The sequence below is a fragment of the Saccopteryx bilineata genome, chromosome 2, assembly GCF_036850765.1.
Source record: "Saccopteryx bilineata isolate mSacBil1 chromosome 2, mSacBil1_pri_phased_curated, whole genome shotgun sequence".
Taxonomy (NCBI): Eukaryota; Metazoa; Chordata; class Mammalia; order Chiroptera; family Emballonuridae; genus Saccopteryx; species Saccopteryx bilineata.
Window position 1 is genome coordinate 4,197,206 of NC_089491.1, and position 12,265 is coordinate 4,209,470.

The window sequence follows — 12,265 nt, forward strand, 5'->3', positions numbered from 1 at the left end:
CGGGGTTGAATCTGGTTATCACCAAGACCTCTCCGGCTCTAACTCTCTACAGCGCCTGCCAGTCGGCACAGCGACAAGCACCTGGATTCCCAGCGTGGAGCTCGGGCCCAATCTTCGCCCGGGCCAGCCCTTCCTGCCTCTGCCACCCCGACAGTGACGGTCAGCCCCTCGGGACGGAGGCCGCCTTTACCTTGTGCGTTTTCTCCAGTTTGATGGCTTTCTGGGCGGCCTTCTGTTCCTGCACCCACAGCTGCTGGTAGCGGTGCTGCAGCAGGTCAAAGAGGGGCGTGGAAGGCCTTTGGGAGGAAGTCCAGATGAGGGGCGGCCGTGAGGTCCTGGAGCGCACGGCACCCTCCCCCAGGCCGCCTGCCTGACTGTCCCCGCTATGCTAGGGGCAAGCACCCCCCAAGGCTGCTAGAGGCTGTCTCTGGCCTGCAGAAGCAGAGGAGGGAGCCGTGCCTCATGTGAGTCAGTCAACAAATGTTGATGGCACACCAACTGCGTGCTGGGCCTGAGAGGGTGGCAAAGACTGTCCCCTTGGCCAAATTTGAAATAGACTCCTTGGGACCCTCTTTTTAACCAGGTCTCATGCTTGGGCCGTGTCTGTGGCCCCTGAAGCCAGTCTTAGCACAGAACCTGTGAAGTCAGTCCTCACCCCTGCCGTCTGGTCACCCAGGCCAGGAACCGGGTAAGTCCGATTAGCAAGCATGCCCCTGCCCTCAACCTCCCCTCTCAGGAGTTTCCCCTCCCCCGGGTCCCGGCCCTCTGCTGCTGGCCGCCCGTCCCGCTCGTGTGTGTTCAGAATCCAGCCCTCTCTGTCCTGGAGCCACTGTCCCCGTTCGCAATGGCGCTGAGCGAAGCCTGCCATGATCGCCTTCAGTACCGGCTCTGGGTCTCTCGGACAAGAGGTTCTGGCCAAGGAGCATTGGCCCCGGGCCCAGCACTGTGTGTGCCTTTGCAACCCTGAAGCGGGCACTAGTGTCACCCCGTCCGGGGGCCAATGGTGTAAGGCAGGGGTCCCCAAACTACGGCCCACGGCAGGCAGCATGCGGCTCCCTGAGGCCATTTATCCGGCTCCCCGCCCCCCCCGCACTTCCGGAAGGGGCACCTTTTTCATGGGTGGTCAGTGAGAGGAGCATAGTTCCCATTGAAATACTGGTCAGTTTGTTGATTTAAATTTACTTGTTCTTTATTTTAAATATTGTATTTGTTCCCGTTTTATTTTTTTTACTTTAAAATAAGATACGTGCAGTGTGCATAGGGATTTGTTCATAGTTTTTTTTTTATAGTCCGGTCCTCCAACGGTCTGAGGGATAGTGAACTGGCCCCCTGTGTAAAAAGTTTAAAGACCCCTGGCATAAGACCTCAGAGCAGTGGGAACCACACTGTGAGTGGGACCTGCATGGGGTAACCAACAGGCGTGAGGGCGACTGCTCAGGGGAAAGCCAGAGGAGCAGATGCAGGAGGGGTGCTGGGATGAGGGGGAGGGGCTCACGCCCCCCCCCACCCCCCCCCCCCGCAGGTCTCCTTGAAATACCCTGTGTGGGTGGTCGTTGCCCAGGGCCACTGAAACGATCACGTGGGTGGTGGGCTGCAGCAGCTGGACCACATGATCAATTGTTTTTCTTTTACTTTTTTTAAAATTTAGATACTAAATTTAAAGGGGTGCCATCAGTACGAGCACATAGGTTTCGGGTGAACATTTCTATAGCATTGGAACTGTTGAATTTTTTTTGTTTATTGTGGTAAAAATATACATAACCTAAAATTTACTCCGATGATCCATCTTAACATCACTGCAGGTCACACACAGACACTGCGTGGAAGGGACAGATAGAAGGTGATATATGACTTGTATTTGGAAAAAAAGGGGCTTTTGCAGATAGAATCAAGTTAAGGATCCCAGGGTGGGTAAGTAATTACGTAAATGTTTTTAAGGTGAGCCCTATACCCAATGGCAGAGTCCAGGTAAGAGACAGAGAGATGGACGGAGAGACGAAGAGGAGAGGTGGGGGGGGGGCGGGGCAGGGGCGGGGCCATGCCGTCAGGTGGGAGGCGCATCTGGACCCCAAAGCTGGACAGGAAAAGCCAGACAAAGATTCTCCCGTGGAGCCTCCAGAGGGATCGCGGCCCTGCCGACCCCTGGATTTCAAGCGCCGGGCTCCAGAACTGGGAGGGAATAAGTCTTGTGTTTTAAGTCACCAAACATGTGGCACTTTGTTACGGCAGCCCCAGGAAATGAGTGGCTGCCACTCAGGGCGGGCCCCCCGCCGGGAGATCATGGAGCAGCGTGTGCCCGCCCTCCTCTGTGCACCAGCCACTGGGGAATCTCATGAGAGGCACGTTCTGGGTCAGTGGGTTGGGTTGGGAGGGGCCTGACGCGGGACCCACACTGAGGCCTCAGAGGTCCTCCAGCCCCGGTATCCGTAGCCCCCTGACGCCCCTGACCGGGCAGACAGCATTTCTGACCGTCTGAGCAGGTGTGTACAGGCATTTTGTCTGCAGGGGGAGGGACCATGGCCCTTGTCACACTTCCAGAGGTGCGTGCACAGCAGGAAGGGCTGAGAGCCTCTGCCCAGACCCTGGTGACCCTTTGTCACAAGCAGGGAACGAGGAACCAGGGGCGTTGAGAAGAGCTGTGACCCCTGAGACCACACAGCTGGGACCTGGGACCACACACCTCGAGCCTCGGGCTTTACTCGGTGGTCTTCAAAGACGACATCATTGTCCGACACTTAAAAATTGGGAAGTTTTACCATGCAGCCCCTTCAGGGGCTGGCTGGCCCAGGACTCCATTTGAATAAAGGGTTAGCAGCTTCGAAACGCCACTTGCGTTCCGAGGGGCTCTTGTCTCCCTGTTCCTTTACCCCTGTGGCGACTTTTATTACTTAACTATTACACACACACCCCATGCTTCTGAACAGCCTAATTTACAGCCCTGCTTTCTGATGACACTGGATGGGTCATCTGGCAATATCTACCCCAAGAGGCCTTTGCAGCACAGGAGATCTCTAACCAGCAGCCCCCCGCCCCCACCGGCATACATCCCCGCAAACCCACCACTGTCACAGTCCTCCTGCAGCCGCGGTCACCGACTGAGTGTCCTGCTCTGGCCAGGCCAGCGGTTCTTATTACCTGGGAAGAGGCTTGGAGGAGCTCGGAGCCGGACAGTGGCTTGGACAAATCTTGTGACTCAGCAAACCTCAGCCCTGGCTGGCTGGAGGACATCTTGCTCTAGCTCATTAACTTGGATAAAAGGTGAGAAGGTTGTCTGTCCTGGGGAACTAAGGATGTAGATCGAATTACATCCCCCCCCCTACTTAAAATGCCCTTGGTGGCCTCCCATTTCTTGGATTAAGCTGAGCTAGAGAGAGAGGAAAATGAAGCAACATTCTAGGAGATAGATGTTCATAAGCCAAGGTAGGATTAGTTAGGCAGGGTTTGAGCTATGGTCAGCAAAAGGAGGTTAATCGATGGCCACGTGGTTCGGTGGAGGAAGGACAGTCTTTTCAATAAGTGGTGCTGGAATAGTTGGGCTCCACAAACACAAACGAACAACAACTCCTGACATAAGTCTCACTCCTTGTACAACAATTAACCGAGAACACATCATAGACTTACATGTAGAATGTAAAACTAAGAAACTTTTCAAGAAAACGAGGGAGAAAATCTGTGGCTCTTAGGAGTGGGCTGGCTAGGTGACAAGTTCTTAGACTTCACACCAAAAGCATCATCCATAAGAGGAAGAAAAAATAGTTAGACTGGACTTTCTCAAAATTAACAATTTTTGCCCTGTGAAAGATTGTCTTAAGGCGAAACAACTAACCACGGCCTGGGAGAAAATACTAGCAAACCACACATCTGGGAAGGACCCCTATGGAAAATGTGTAAAGAGCTCTCAAAACTCAACAGAAAAAAACAACCCAGTTAGAAAATGAGCGAAAGACACAAAGAGAAGAAGAGACGTTTTACCTAAGAGGATATATGGTTAGCAACAAAGTCCTGAAAAAACTGTCCACGTCCCTAACCGTGAGAGAGACGCAAATTAAGACCTTGATGACAGACCCTGGCCGGCTAGCTCAGCGGTAGAGTGTGGGCCTAGCATGTGGAAGTCCCAGGTTCGACTCCCGGCCAGGGCACACAGGAGAAGCGCCCTCTAGCCATCTGCTTCTCTACCCCTCCCCCTCTCCTTTCTCTCTGTCTCTCTCTTCCCCTCCCGCAGCCAAGGCTCCATTGGAGCAAAGTTGGCCTGGGCGCTGAGGATGGCTCTGTGGCCTCTGCCTCAGGTGCTAGAATGGCTCCAGTTGCAACAGAGCAACGTCCCCAGATGGGCAGAGCATTGCCCCCTGGTGGGTGTGCCAGGTGGATCTTGGTCGGGCACGTGCGGGAGTCTGTCTCTCTGCCTTCCACTTCTCACTTCAGAAAAATACAAAAAAAAAAAAAAAAAAAGACCCCAATGACATCACACAGCACAGCTGTCCGTGCGGCTGACCTAAGAAGTTGTGATGGTGCCACACTCTGGCGAGGATGCTGAGAAATGGAAGCTCTCGACATACTCACTGCCGGAGGATGTGCAATGGTGCAGCCACTGTGGAGCACGGTGGCAGCTTCTTCAAAAAAAAAACCAAAACCTGTGTTTACCATAGGGGTCCTGTGACTGCAGTCCTGGGCAACTCTTCCAGAGAAACGGGAATCACATCCACATAAAAAACCTAAACACAAATGCTCGTGTCATAGCCCCAAAGCGGGAACCGCCAACATGTCCTTCAGCGGGCAAGGGGCTAAACAGACTGAGGCTCATCCGGGTGGCGGAACACTCCACAGGAAGAAGAGATGAACTGTCGATACACACACGTGTGAGGAGAGCTCAAGGCTGTTAGGCAGAGCGGAGCGAGAAAGGCCCGTCTCAAAGGTTACACACGTGTGATTCTTGGGACTTTCCGGGGACCAGGCAAGCAGTGGGGAGAGGGGTCACAACAGGGCAGTGCGGGAGACTTCTGAGGTGATAGCACAGTTCTGGGTCTCGACTGGGCTACACCTGTGATAAAGTGCATAGGAATAAACCCGCGCGCGCCTGCGTGCAGGTAAGCAGGTGGGCCTGGCGCCCGGAGCCGCTCCAAGGTCGGTTTCTCAGCTTTGATGTGGCAGTTCTGTAACGTCAAGGGAAGCCGGCCAGGAGTCAACAGGGTCTCTCCTTCCTGCTTTTATCATTTCCTGTGGATCTACAATTATTTCAAAGTGAAATATTTTTCAATGCAATTAAGCATGCTTGAGGAGACTGAAATAGCTTTCTACTTATAGGAAAATTTTACAAAATTATTGTCATACAAAGAGGTCATCAAAGAGTATGGAGCAAAAAAATAAATGCAGGGGAAAATGAACATAAGGGTATTTTTTTTTTGAAGACTTATTTATTTTATGGGAGAGAGAGAAAGAGAGAGAAAGGGAGAATAGCAGGAAGCATCAACTCCCATATGTGCCTTGACCAGGCAAGCCCAGGGTTTTGAACTGGCGACCTCAGCAATCCAGGTCGACACTTGATCCACTGCACCACCACAGGTCAGGCCTATTTTTTTTTAAGTGTTATTCTTCTGGATTTTGTGGTTTGTGGTATTTGTCAGCAGCTTACTTGAAATTTTAATTTTTTTGGATTCTTTTCTCATTCTAATTAAGTGTTCAGTTTTATGACTAAATTCGCCTTCAATAGACCCCGAGGCTGCCCACGAGTGCGGGTAAGACGTTTTGTAATTATAAGAGAATATAATGTATAACTTCATGCTAATAAACGTGAAAAGCAAAACAAAGTGGGTGGTTTGTCTAAGAAAATATGAAAGATCAAAGCTGACTGAAGCGGACACAGAGAATGTGAACAGAGCCATGGGGACCGGGCCCGGGGCCGTCCACACATGGGCTCTCCCGACCTTGTTGTGGACCGTATTCCAGGGATTTCTAGAACTTTTTATTGAAGGGCTTCACAGATCACTGGTGACCCCCAATCCAGGACCAGGAGAGTCGTTCTCACGTACAAGAGCAAATGAAAGACTACTCAGTGAATATTGCCAGTCAAGTGGGGCAAGGTACTGACAGCCGAAGGCCCTGTTGTTGTATCCCCTGCCGGCCTTGGGGCTGAGGACAGGGGCAGGTGGGGGCGACAGAGAACAAACAGCTCACCCCCGCCTCTTCCCGCTGAGGAGGAAACTCTTTCTCCCGCTGAGGCTGGAAGTTTTGGCTGTTGCACTAGACTGGACACACTCACCACTGTGCCGAAACGGTCTCTTGCGATTGGAAGTGACCAGAAATGGCGCGGACGCCTGAGACTTCATGGGTGGAAAGGACCGGGAGTAAGTTGGCCCCCAGCGCAGGTGGGAACAGGACAAGGACACAGATGTCCTCGAGTTCCCTGCAGCTCCCACCCGGTCACCACAATGGTCACATTCATGCAAGCGGTGGCGTGTCTTTATTAGGAAAGAGGTACATAGCTGCCAAGAAGAGGGAAGGAAGGAAGGAGGGAGGAAGGAAGGAAAGGAAGGAGGGAGGGAGAAAGAAAAGGAGGGAGGGAGAGAAGAAGGAAAGAAGAAAAGAAGGAAAGACGCCTTACCAGGCGGTGGCGCAATGGATAGAACATCGGACTGGGATGCCGAGGACCCAGGTTAGAGACCCTGAGGTCGCCACCTTGAGTGCGGGCTCATCTGGTTTGAGCAAAGCTCACCAGCTTGGACCCAAGGTCGCTGGCTCAAGCAGGGGGTTACTCGGTCTGCTGAAGGCCCGTGGTCAAGGCACATGTGAGAAAGCAATCAATGAATAACTAAGGAGTTGCAATGTGCAACGAAAAACTAATGATCGATGCTTCTCATCTCTCTGTTCCTGTCTGTCTGTCCCTATCTATCCCTCTCTCTGACTCTCTCTCTGTCTCTGAAAAAAAAAAAAAAAAGAAGAAAGAAAGAAAAAAGAAAGACCCAAATCTGAAAAGTCCCATGACTCGGCGGGGGCCACACAGCCAGTGATGGGCTGACAGAGCCGGGTCCCTGACTCAGCGCCAGGACACAAGCCCACCCCACCCCACCCCCACCGTGCACAGGCCCTGGGAACACCGGGCAGAACCTCCCTTCTCTCCACCAGCAGCTGAGAGGGCGGCCTGCGGGGTTGGAGCCGGGTGCCCAGTCCACACGGGCAGAGGGGAGCCGCCCGTGCCCTTGACTCTTCTGGATGAATCTTTAGGAACCATTTTCTGGTTTGTTTTCTTCTACGACTATTTTTTGCTGCTACCTTAATCGTGTTCAATTTTTTTCAAAGATTTTTTTTTTTTTTTTTTTTTTATTGATTGGTTTTAGAGAGAGAAAGAGAAAGGCAGGAAGCATCAATTCATAGCTGCCTCTCGCAAGTGCCCTGACCGGGCAAGCCCAGGGTTTTGAACCTGCGACCTCAGTGTTCCAGGTGAACGCTTTAACCACTGTGCAACCACTGGTCAGGCATGTTCAATTTTTTTAAAAAAAGGTAAATGTAGTTCTTTATAATAAAGAAAGGCATTTTTCCCCACCCCAAAATGAACGATTTTTGCCGCGGGCGGAAAGCCTGCGGTCATGGATGTAGCTGTTCTCTGGGGCTTTGTTTGGAGGAGCTGCAGGGGGGGTCACACAGAAGGTCTTAATTATTTATCCTCACTAAATGAGGTGGGAAAGGCGGGTGGGGAAGTGGAAGCCCAGAGAGGTCAGACGGCTGGCCAGGGTCACACAGCACACTCCAGTAGCAAAGCCTGGACTCCCAGCCCTCGGGCGGCAGTGTCTGCAGCAAGAGAAGGAACATGATTTCTGCAAAGACTGAAGGGGACAGCCAGCAAGTCAGCCGCAGAGAGAGGCCAACCCAGGGGTTGGCCACTCCTCAGGCAGGACCCCAGACCTTCCCGGACCCTTGCTCTCTGAACTCCAGGGTCACAGGACGTGTAGCAATGGTAACGATAATTGTCACGGCTCAGGCTTCCTGCCTGCTTCCTCCAGTCTTAGGACAACAGCTCTAGAGACAGAGCTTAATGTCCCCATTTCACAGATGAGAAATCTGAGGCCCAGAGAAGCTCAGGGTCTCGGCCAAGATCACACGCCCAGTGAGTGACGTGTTGCCTTTTCAGTGGAAGCCTGTGGGCTTATCAGCCCTGCAGCCCTGCCCCACCACCTTACCGAAGGCCGAGTGTCGGCTGGAGCTGAGGAGAGAACGGCTCATTGAGCAAGGGCGTGGGATGAGGATAGTCTTTGGACGGGTCTTTGGGGATGAGCAGAAGAGGATCGGGAGGGGAAGTGAAGCAGGGGGTCTCTAGACTGGGAGCCAGGCCAGGCTAGCTCCATGCCTCCCAGCCCTAGGCCGGCCTGATGGGCATTGGAGAATAGCAGGGATTCAAAAATGCCCCCCCATTTTAATGAGCCCTTACTATACTGAGGCCCATGTTCAGCACTTCACCTACATTCTCAGTGACATTTTGTGTGTGTGTGTGTGTGTGTGTGTGTGTGTATTTTTCTGAAGTGAGAAGCGGGGAGGTAGAGAGACTCCCACATGCGCCCTACCAGGATACACCTGGCATGCCCACCAGGGGGTGATGCTCTGCCCATCTGGGGCGTTGCTCTGTTGCAACCGGAGCCATTCTAGCGCCTGAGGCAGAGGCCATGGAGCCATCCTCAGCGCCCAGGCCAACTTTGCTCCAATGGAGCCTTGGCTGCGGGAGGGGAAGAGAGAGACAGAGAGGAAGGAGAAGGGGAAGTATGGAGAAGGAGATGGGCGCTTCTCCTGTGTGCCCTGACTGGGAATCGAACCCAAGACTTCCACACGCCGGGCCGATGCTTTACCACTGAGCCAATTGGCCAGGGCCTCTCAGTGACTCTATAACTCTGAAAGTGAGGACGAACATTCCTGCTTTCAGATGGGGAAACTGAGGCCCAGCAAAATCAAGCAACTCGCCCGAGGTTGGCTCACGGACTTGGAGCAGCCAAGGGGCAGAGCCAAGGCCGCAAACCCAGGTTCCCCTGACTCCCGTTGGCTGGGGGTCAGGACCCCCCCACCCCAGGCGGGTCTGAGTGGTCCTTTCCTCTTTGTCCAGGTGGCCCGGCTGCTGGTCCCGCTCTGTGCCCGGCTGCAGTCACCTTGTCCTTTTCTACAGTTTGCTTCTCTGGACCTCTCCGACTCTGTCTCTCGTCCTGACCCCCTGCGGGGGGGCGGGGGAGGGGAGTCCCATCCTGGGGTGGGGCGGGTCTCAGACTCTCACCCTTAGGGTTTCCTCTGTTTCTGAGCAGCCGCCCCCCCCCCCTCCCCGCCTCGGGAAAGGCGCCGAAGGCTTCTGCGGCCACGAGGGCTTCGACAAATCATTTGCTGATAACTTGGCAGGAACCTCTTGGAAAAGTTCCTCACCAGCCTGACATTCCCACTAACAACAAAACCGTGTCAAAACTCAGCCTCAGAAGAGCGGGGACAAGGGGGAAATACAATGAGGTGAAACCAGCCCCCACTCCGGTCGGCCTGCGAGAAACTCCAAATTAGTTCCATCAAATCCATCTTGCTGCCTGGCGATTGATACCCCCGGACCCGGGGTTGATCCGGGGCCGGCGGGCGCGGGGAAATGGAAATGATCATTTGCAAACATTAGGCTGACACCGCGCGCACGCGGGAGGGGATGCGGGCTGACAGCCGGCGCGCCGCGCCTCTCCGCCGCGCGCGCTCTGCGGATTAGAGGGCCCCTTTCATGGCAGGCGGTCTTCATCTTCGCTGCTCATTAAAACTTTGCGGAGCTGGAGAACTTGGAGGAGGAGAGGAGGCTGCAGGAACCTTCTGAGGGACGTTAGGTACACATTTGTTGAAAGGTGTTTGAGAAGGCAGCCTTGGGTCTGACAAACCGGATTTTAGTACGGCTCCCCGTTCACAGCGGGCTAAAATAATTGGTCATCAGTGACTACTAATTCGGTTTAGTAGCCAGAGGCAATTTTTTTCTTCCCGGAAAATCAATGACAGCACAGAGGTCTGTTCAACGCGATTCCGCTCCAGACGGGTCCTTATTTGACGCTTGATGCGTCCTCCGGTGGAGACAGCTATTTTGTTAAAATAAAATTAAAACCCATCTCTACTACGCCAGTGGTCTGAGGGGGCGGGAGAGGCGCGGGCACCCGCACAGCCCCCGGGGCTGACGGAGTGGACAGCACTTCCCGGGGCAGGCTTGCGTCTCCTCGGCCGGCACGACATTCGGAGCACACCATGGACCGTGGAGGGTCTGGGTTTGGAGGAGATTGGAGGGCTGGGCTTCTCTCCATGGTTTGAAATCAAAACTGAACCCAAAGGGGTGCCATCTAAAAAGGCCGTAGCTCTCTTCTCCGTCCTCTGGAGGGGTTCCTTTGCCAGGCGGGGGGGCCTGGGGAGGCTGCCCTTGTGTCTTCAGCCAGCTCCCAGAGGTGCCCTTCTGCGCACCCTCTGCGCCCGACCTGAGGCTTCCGGAATGTGCTCACCTGTCCGGGGGCCAAGTGGCTGCGCCGACCGACCGTGCACTGAGCCCTTTGCTTGTTGCACAGGCAGATGCTGCCCACTCGGTACCACGGTACCACAACCGCTGCATCTCTTTTCATTTCCCCCTTTTTTTTCCACATTGAAGTTTTACTTGAGATCATTGCGGATTTCGCACGCAGTTATGAGGAATAAAGCAGAGGGGCCGTGGCCTCCGACCCACGGTGCCATCTCGTGAAGCTGAGGGACAGGTCGTATACAGGACACTGACATTGGCATATCCACCGGCCCAGTCGGATGTCTACAAACTTAAACTCGTTCATGTGTGTTTATTCCGACGCCATCTCTCATCTCATCACAGGTGTTGCTCGCGTACCCACCGCCACCACCGTCAGGACACGAAGCAGTTCGTCACCACAGCACACACCCCCTCCCGCTTAACCACGCCCACCACCCTCCCGCTGCGCACAGGTGCTGAGACCCATTCCTGTCTTCCTCGCAGGAACCCTGCTGGGTGGGCGCTGTTACTGTGACATCCCCCGTTATACTGATAAAGACTCGTGGACATTCACGTGGACATTGAACTGCTGACGAAGAGTTAGCAGGATGGACTGACGTACTCGGGCCCCGTGCACTGACATGGTTGCCATAGAAGAGTCTAGGGCATTGCTGGTCCACACAGTTGCTTTGTCCGGCCTGTAGCCTTTTTAAAAACTCATGTTACCAATGTGTTCTGTTCGTCTGTTTGCTTTGTTTGAACAGAAGAAGGCACAGAAAAGTTCAAATGTCTGGCTTTCCTCCACGAGGCACTAGATTATCTGGTGAACACTGGGCCCACATTCTCACAGGGCAGCAGCTGGCTGGAGCTGCCCCCTTACCAGGCAGGTGCTCAAGTTTGATGCAGTCCCCCACCCCTCCCTATCGCCTCACACAGGGCTGGCTTTGCCCTGTAACCTGCCTGGTCCCCTGCAGGCATGTGAGATTGTAGTCCCAGCTCCCTGCCTCTTAAATCACACACACAAAATACTTGGTGTCTCTGCTTCTTCCCAAGAGCTCAGAGGATCCTTGCCGACGAGCTCACACCATGTATTCTGACGTAGGCGGTGGTGTTCTGACGTAGGCGGTGGTGTTGACCCCGCGTACAGACGGAGGAGCGGAGCCCGGGGAGACGAGGTGGGGTGCTCACCGTCCCGGCAGTCAGACGGCAGTGGCAGAGTGCTGAGTGGACATTTTTACCTTCTCGCTGCCTTCATCTCTGCGCCCCTCCAGAAAGAGGGAGGCAGGAGGGGCGGGGGCACGGGACCTGAAGGGAGAAGCCAGGGCCCAGGAGGTGTGGTGCCCGGGCCCCCAGGACACTCTGAGGGACCCCTGAAAAGGCTTTAATTTATTTTCAAATCAGAAGGAGAAACAAGAACCCAGCCTGGATTGCGGATTATATGAATTACAGTCATATTTATACCGGCACAGCCATAATACTTATTTTTATTTTATTATTATTTTTTTTAAAAAACAAGAGGGCCCAGGGATCACGGGAGTCGGGCTGCGGCCCATTGACCAGGAGCCGGAAGATGCAGGGGCTCGGCCTGGATCCGAAACTACGTGAGTAGCGCTCTTGCTCCTTGCCGCGCCTAGGCCCGAGAGCCCGAGTCTTGAGGGTGAATGAGGATCACCCAGAGAACCTATTAACAGTGCAGCTGCCCAGGCGGTTCTGAGTCACCGGCCTGGGCTGGGGCCCAGGAACCTGCGTTCTGCCAAGAGTGCACAGCCTCACCCCTGAGGAGAGCCTGGCCCAGGG

At 54.1% G+C, this 12,265-nt stretch overlaps 1 protein-coding gene across 1 annotated transcript in view; it reads right to left on the bottom strand.

The window, feature by feature from the left end:
* Nucleotides 1-12,265, bottom strand: part of CFAP77 (cilia and flagella associated protein 77) — a 125,468-nt gene that overhangs the window by 29,052 nt on the left and 84,151 nt on the right. The window contains exon 4 of the mRNA XM_066254621.1: nt 191-296. Within this exon, the coding sequence (XP_066110718.1) occupies nt 191-296 (106 nt within the window). The remainder of the gene's footprint in view (nt 1-190; nt 297-12,265) is intronic.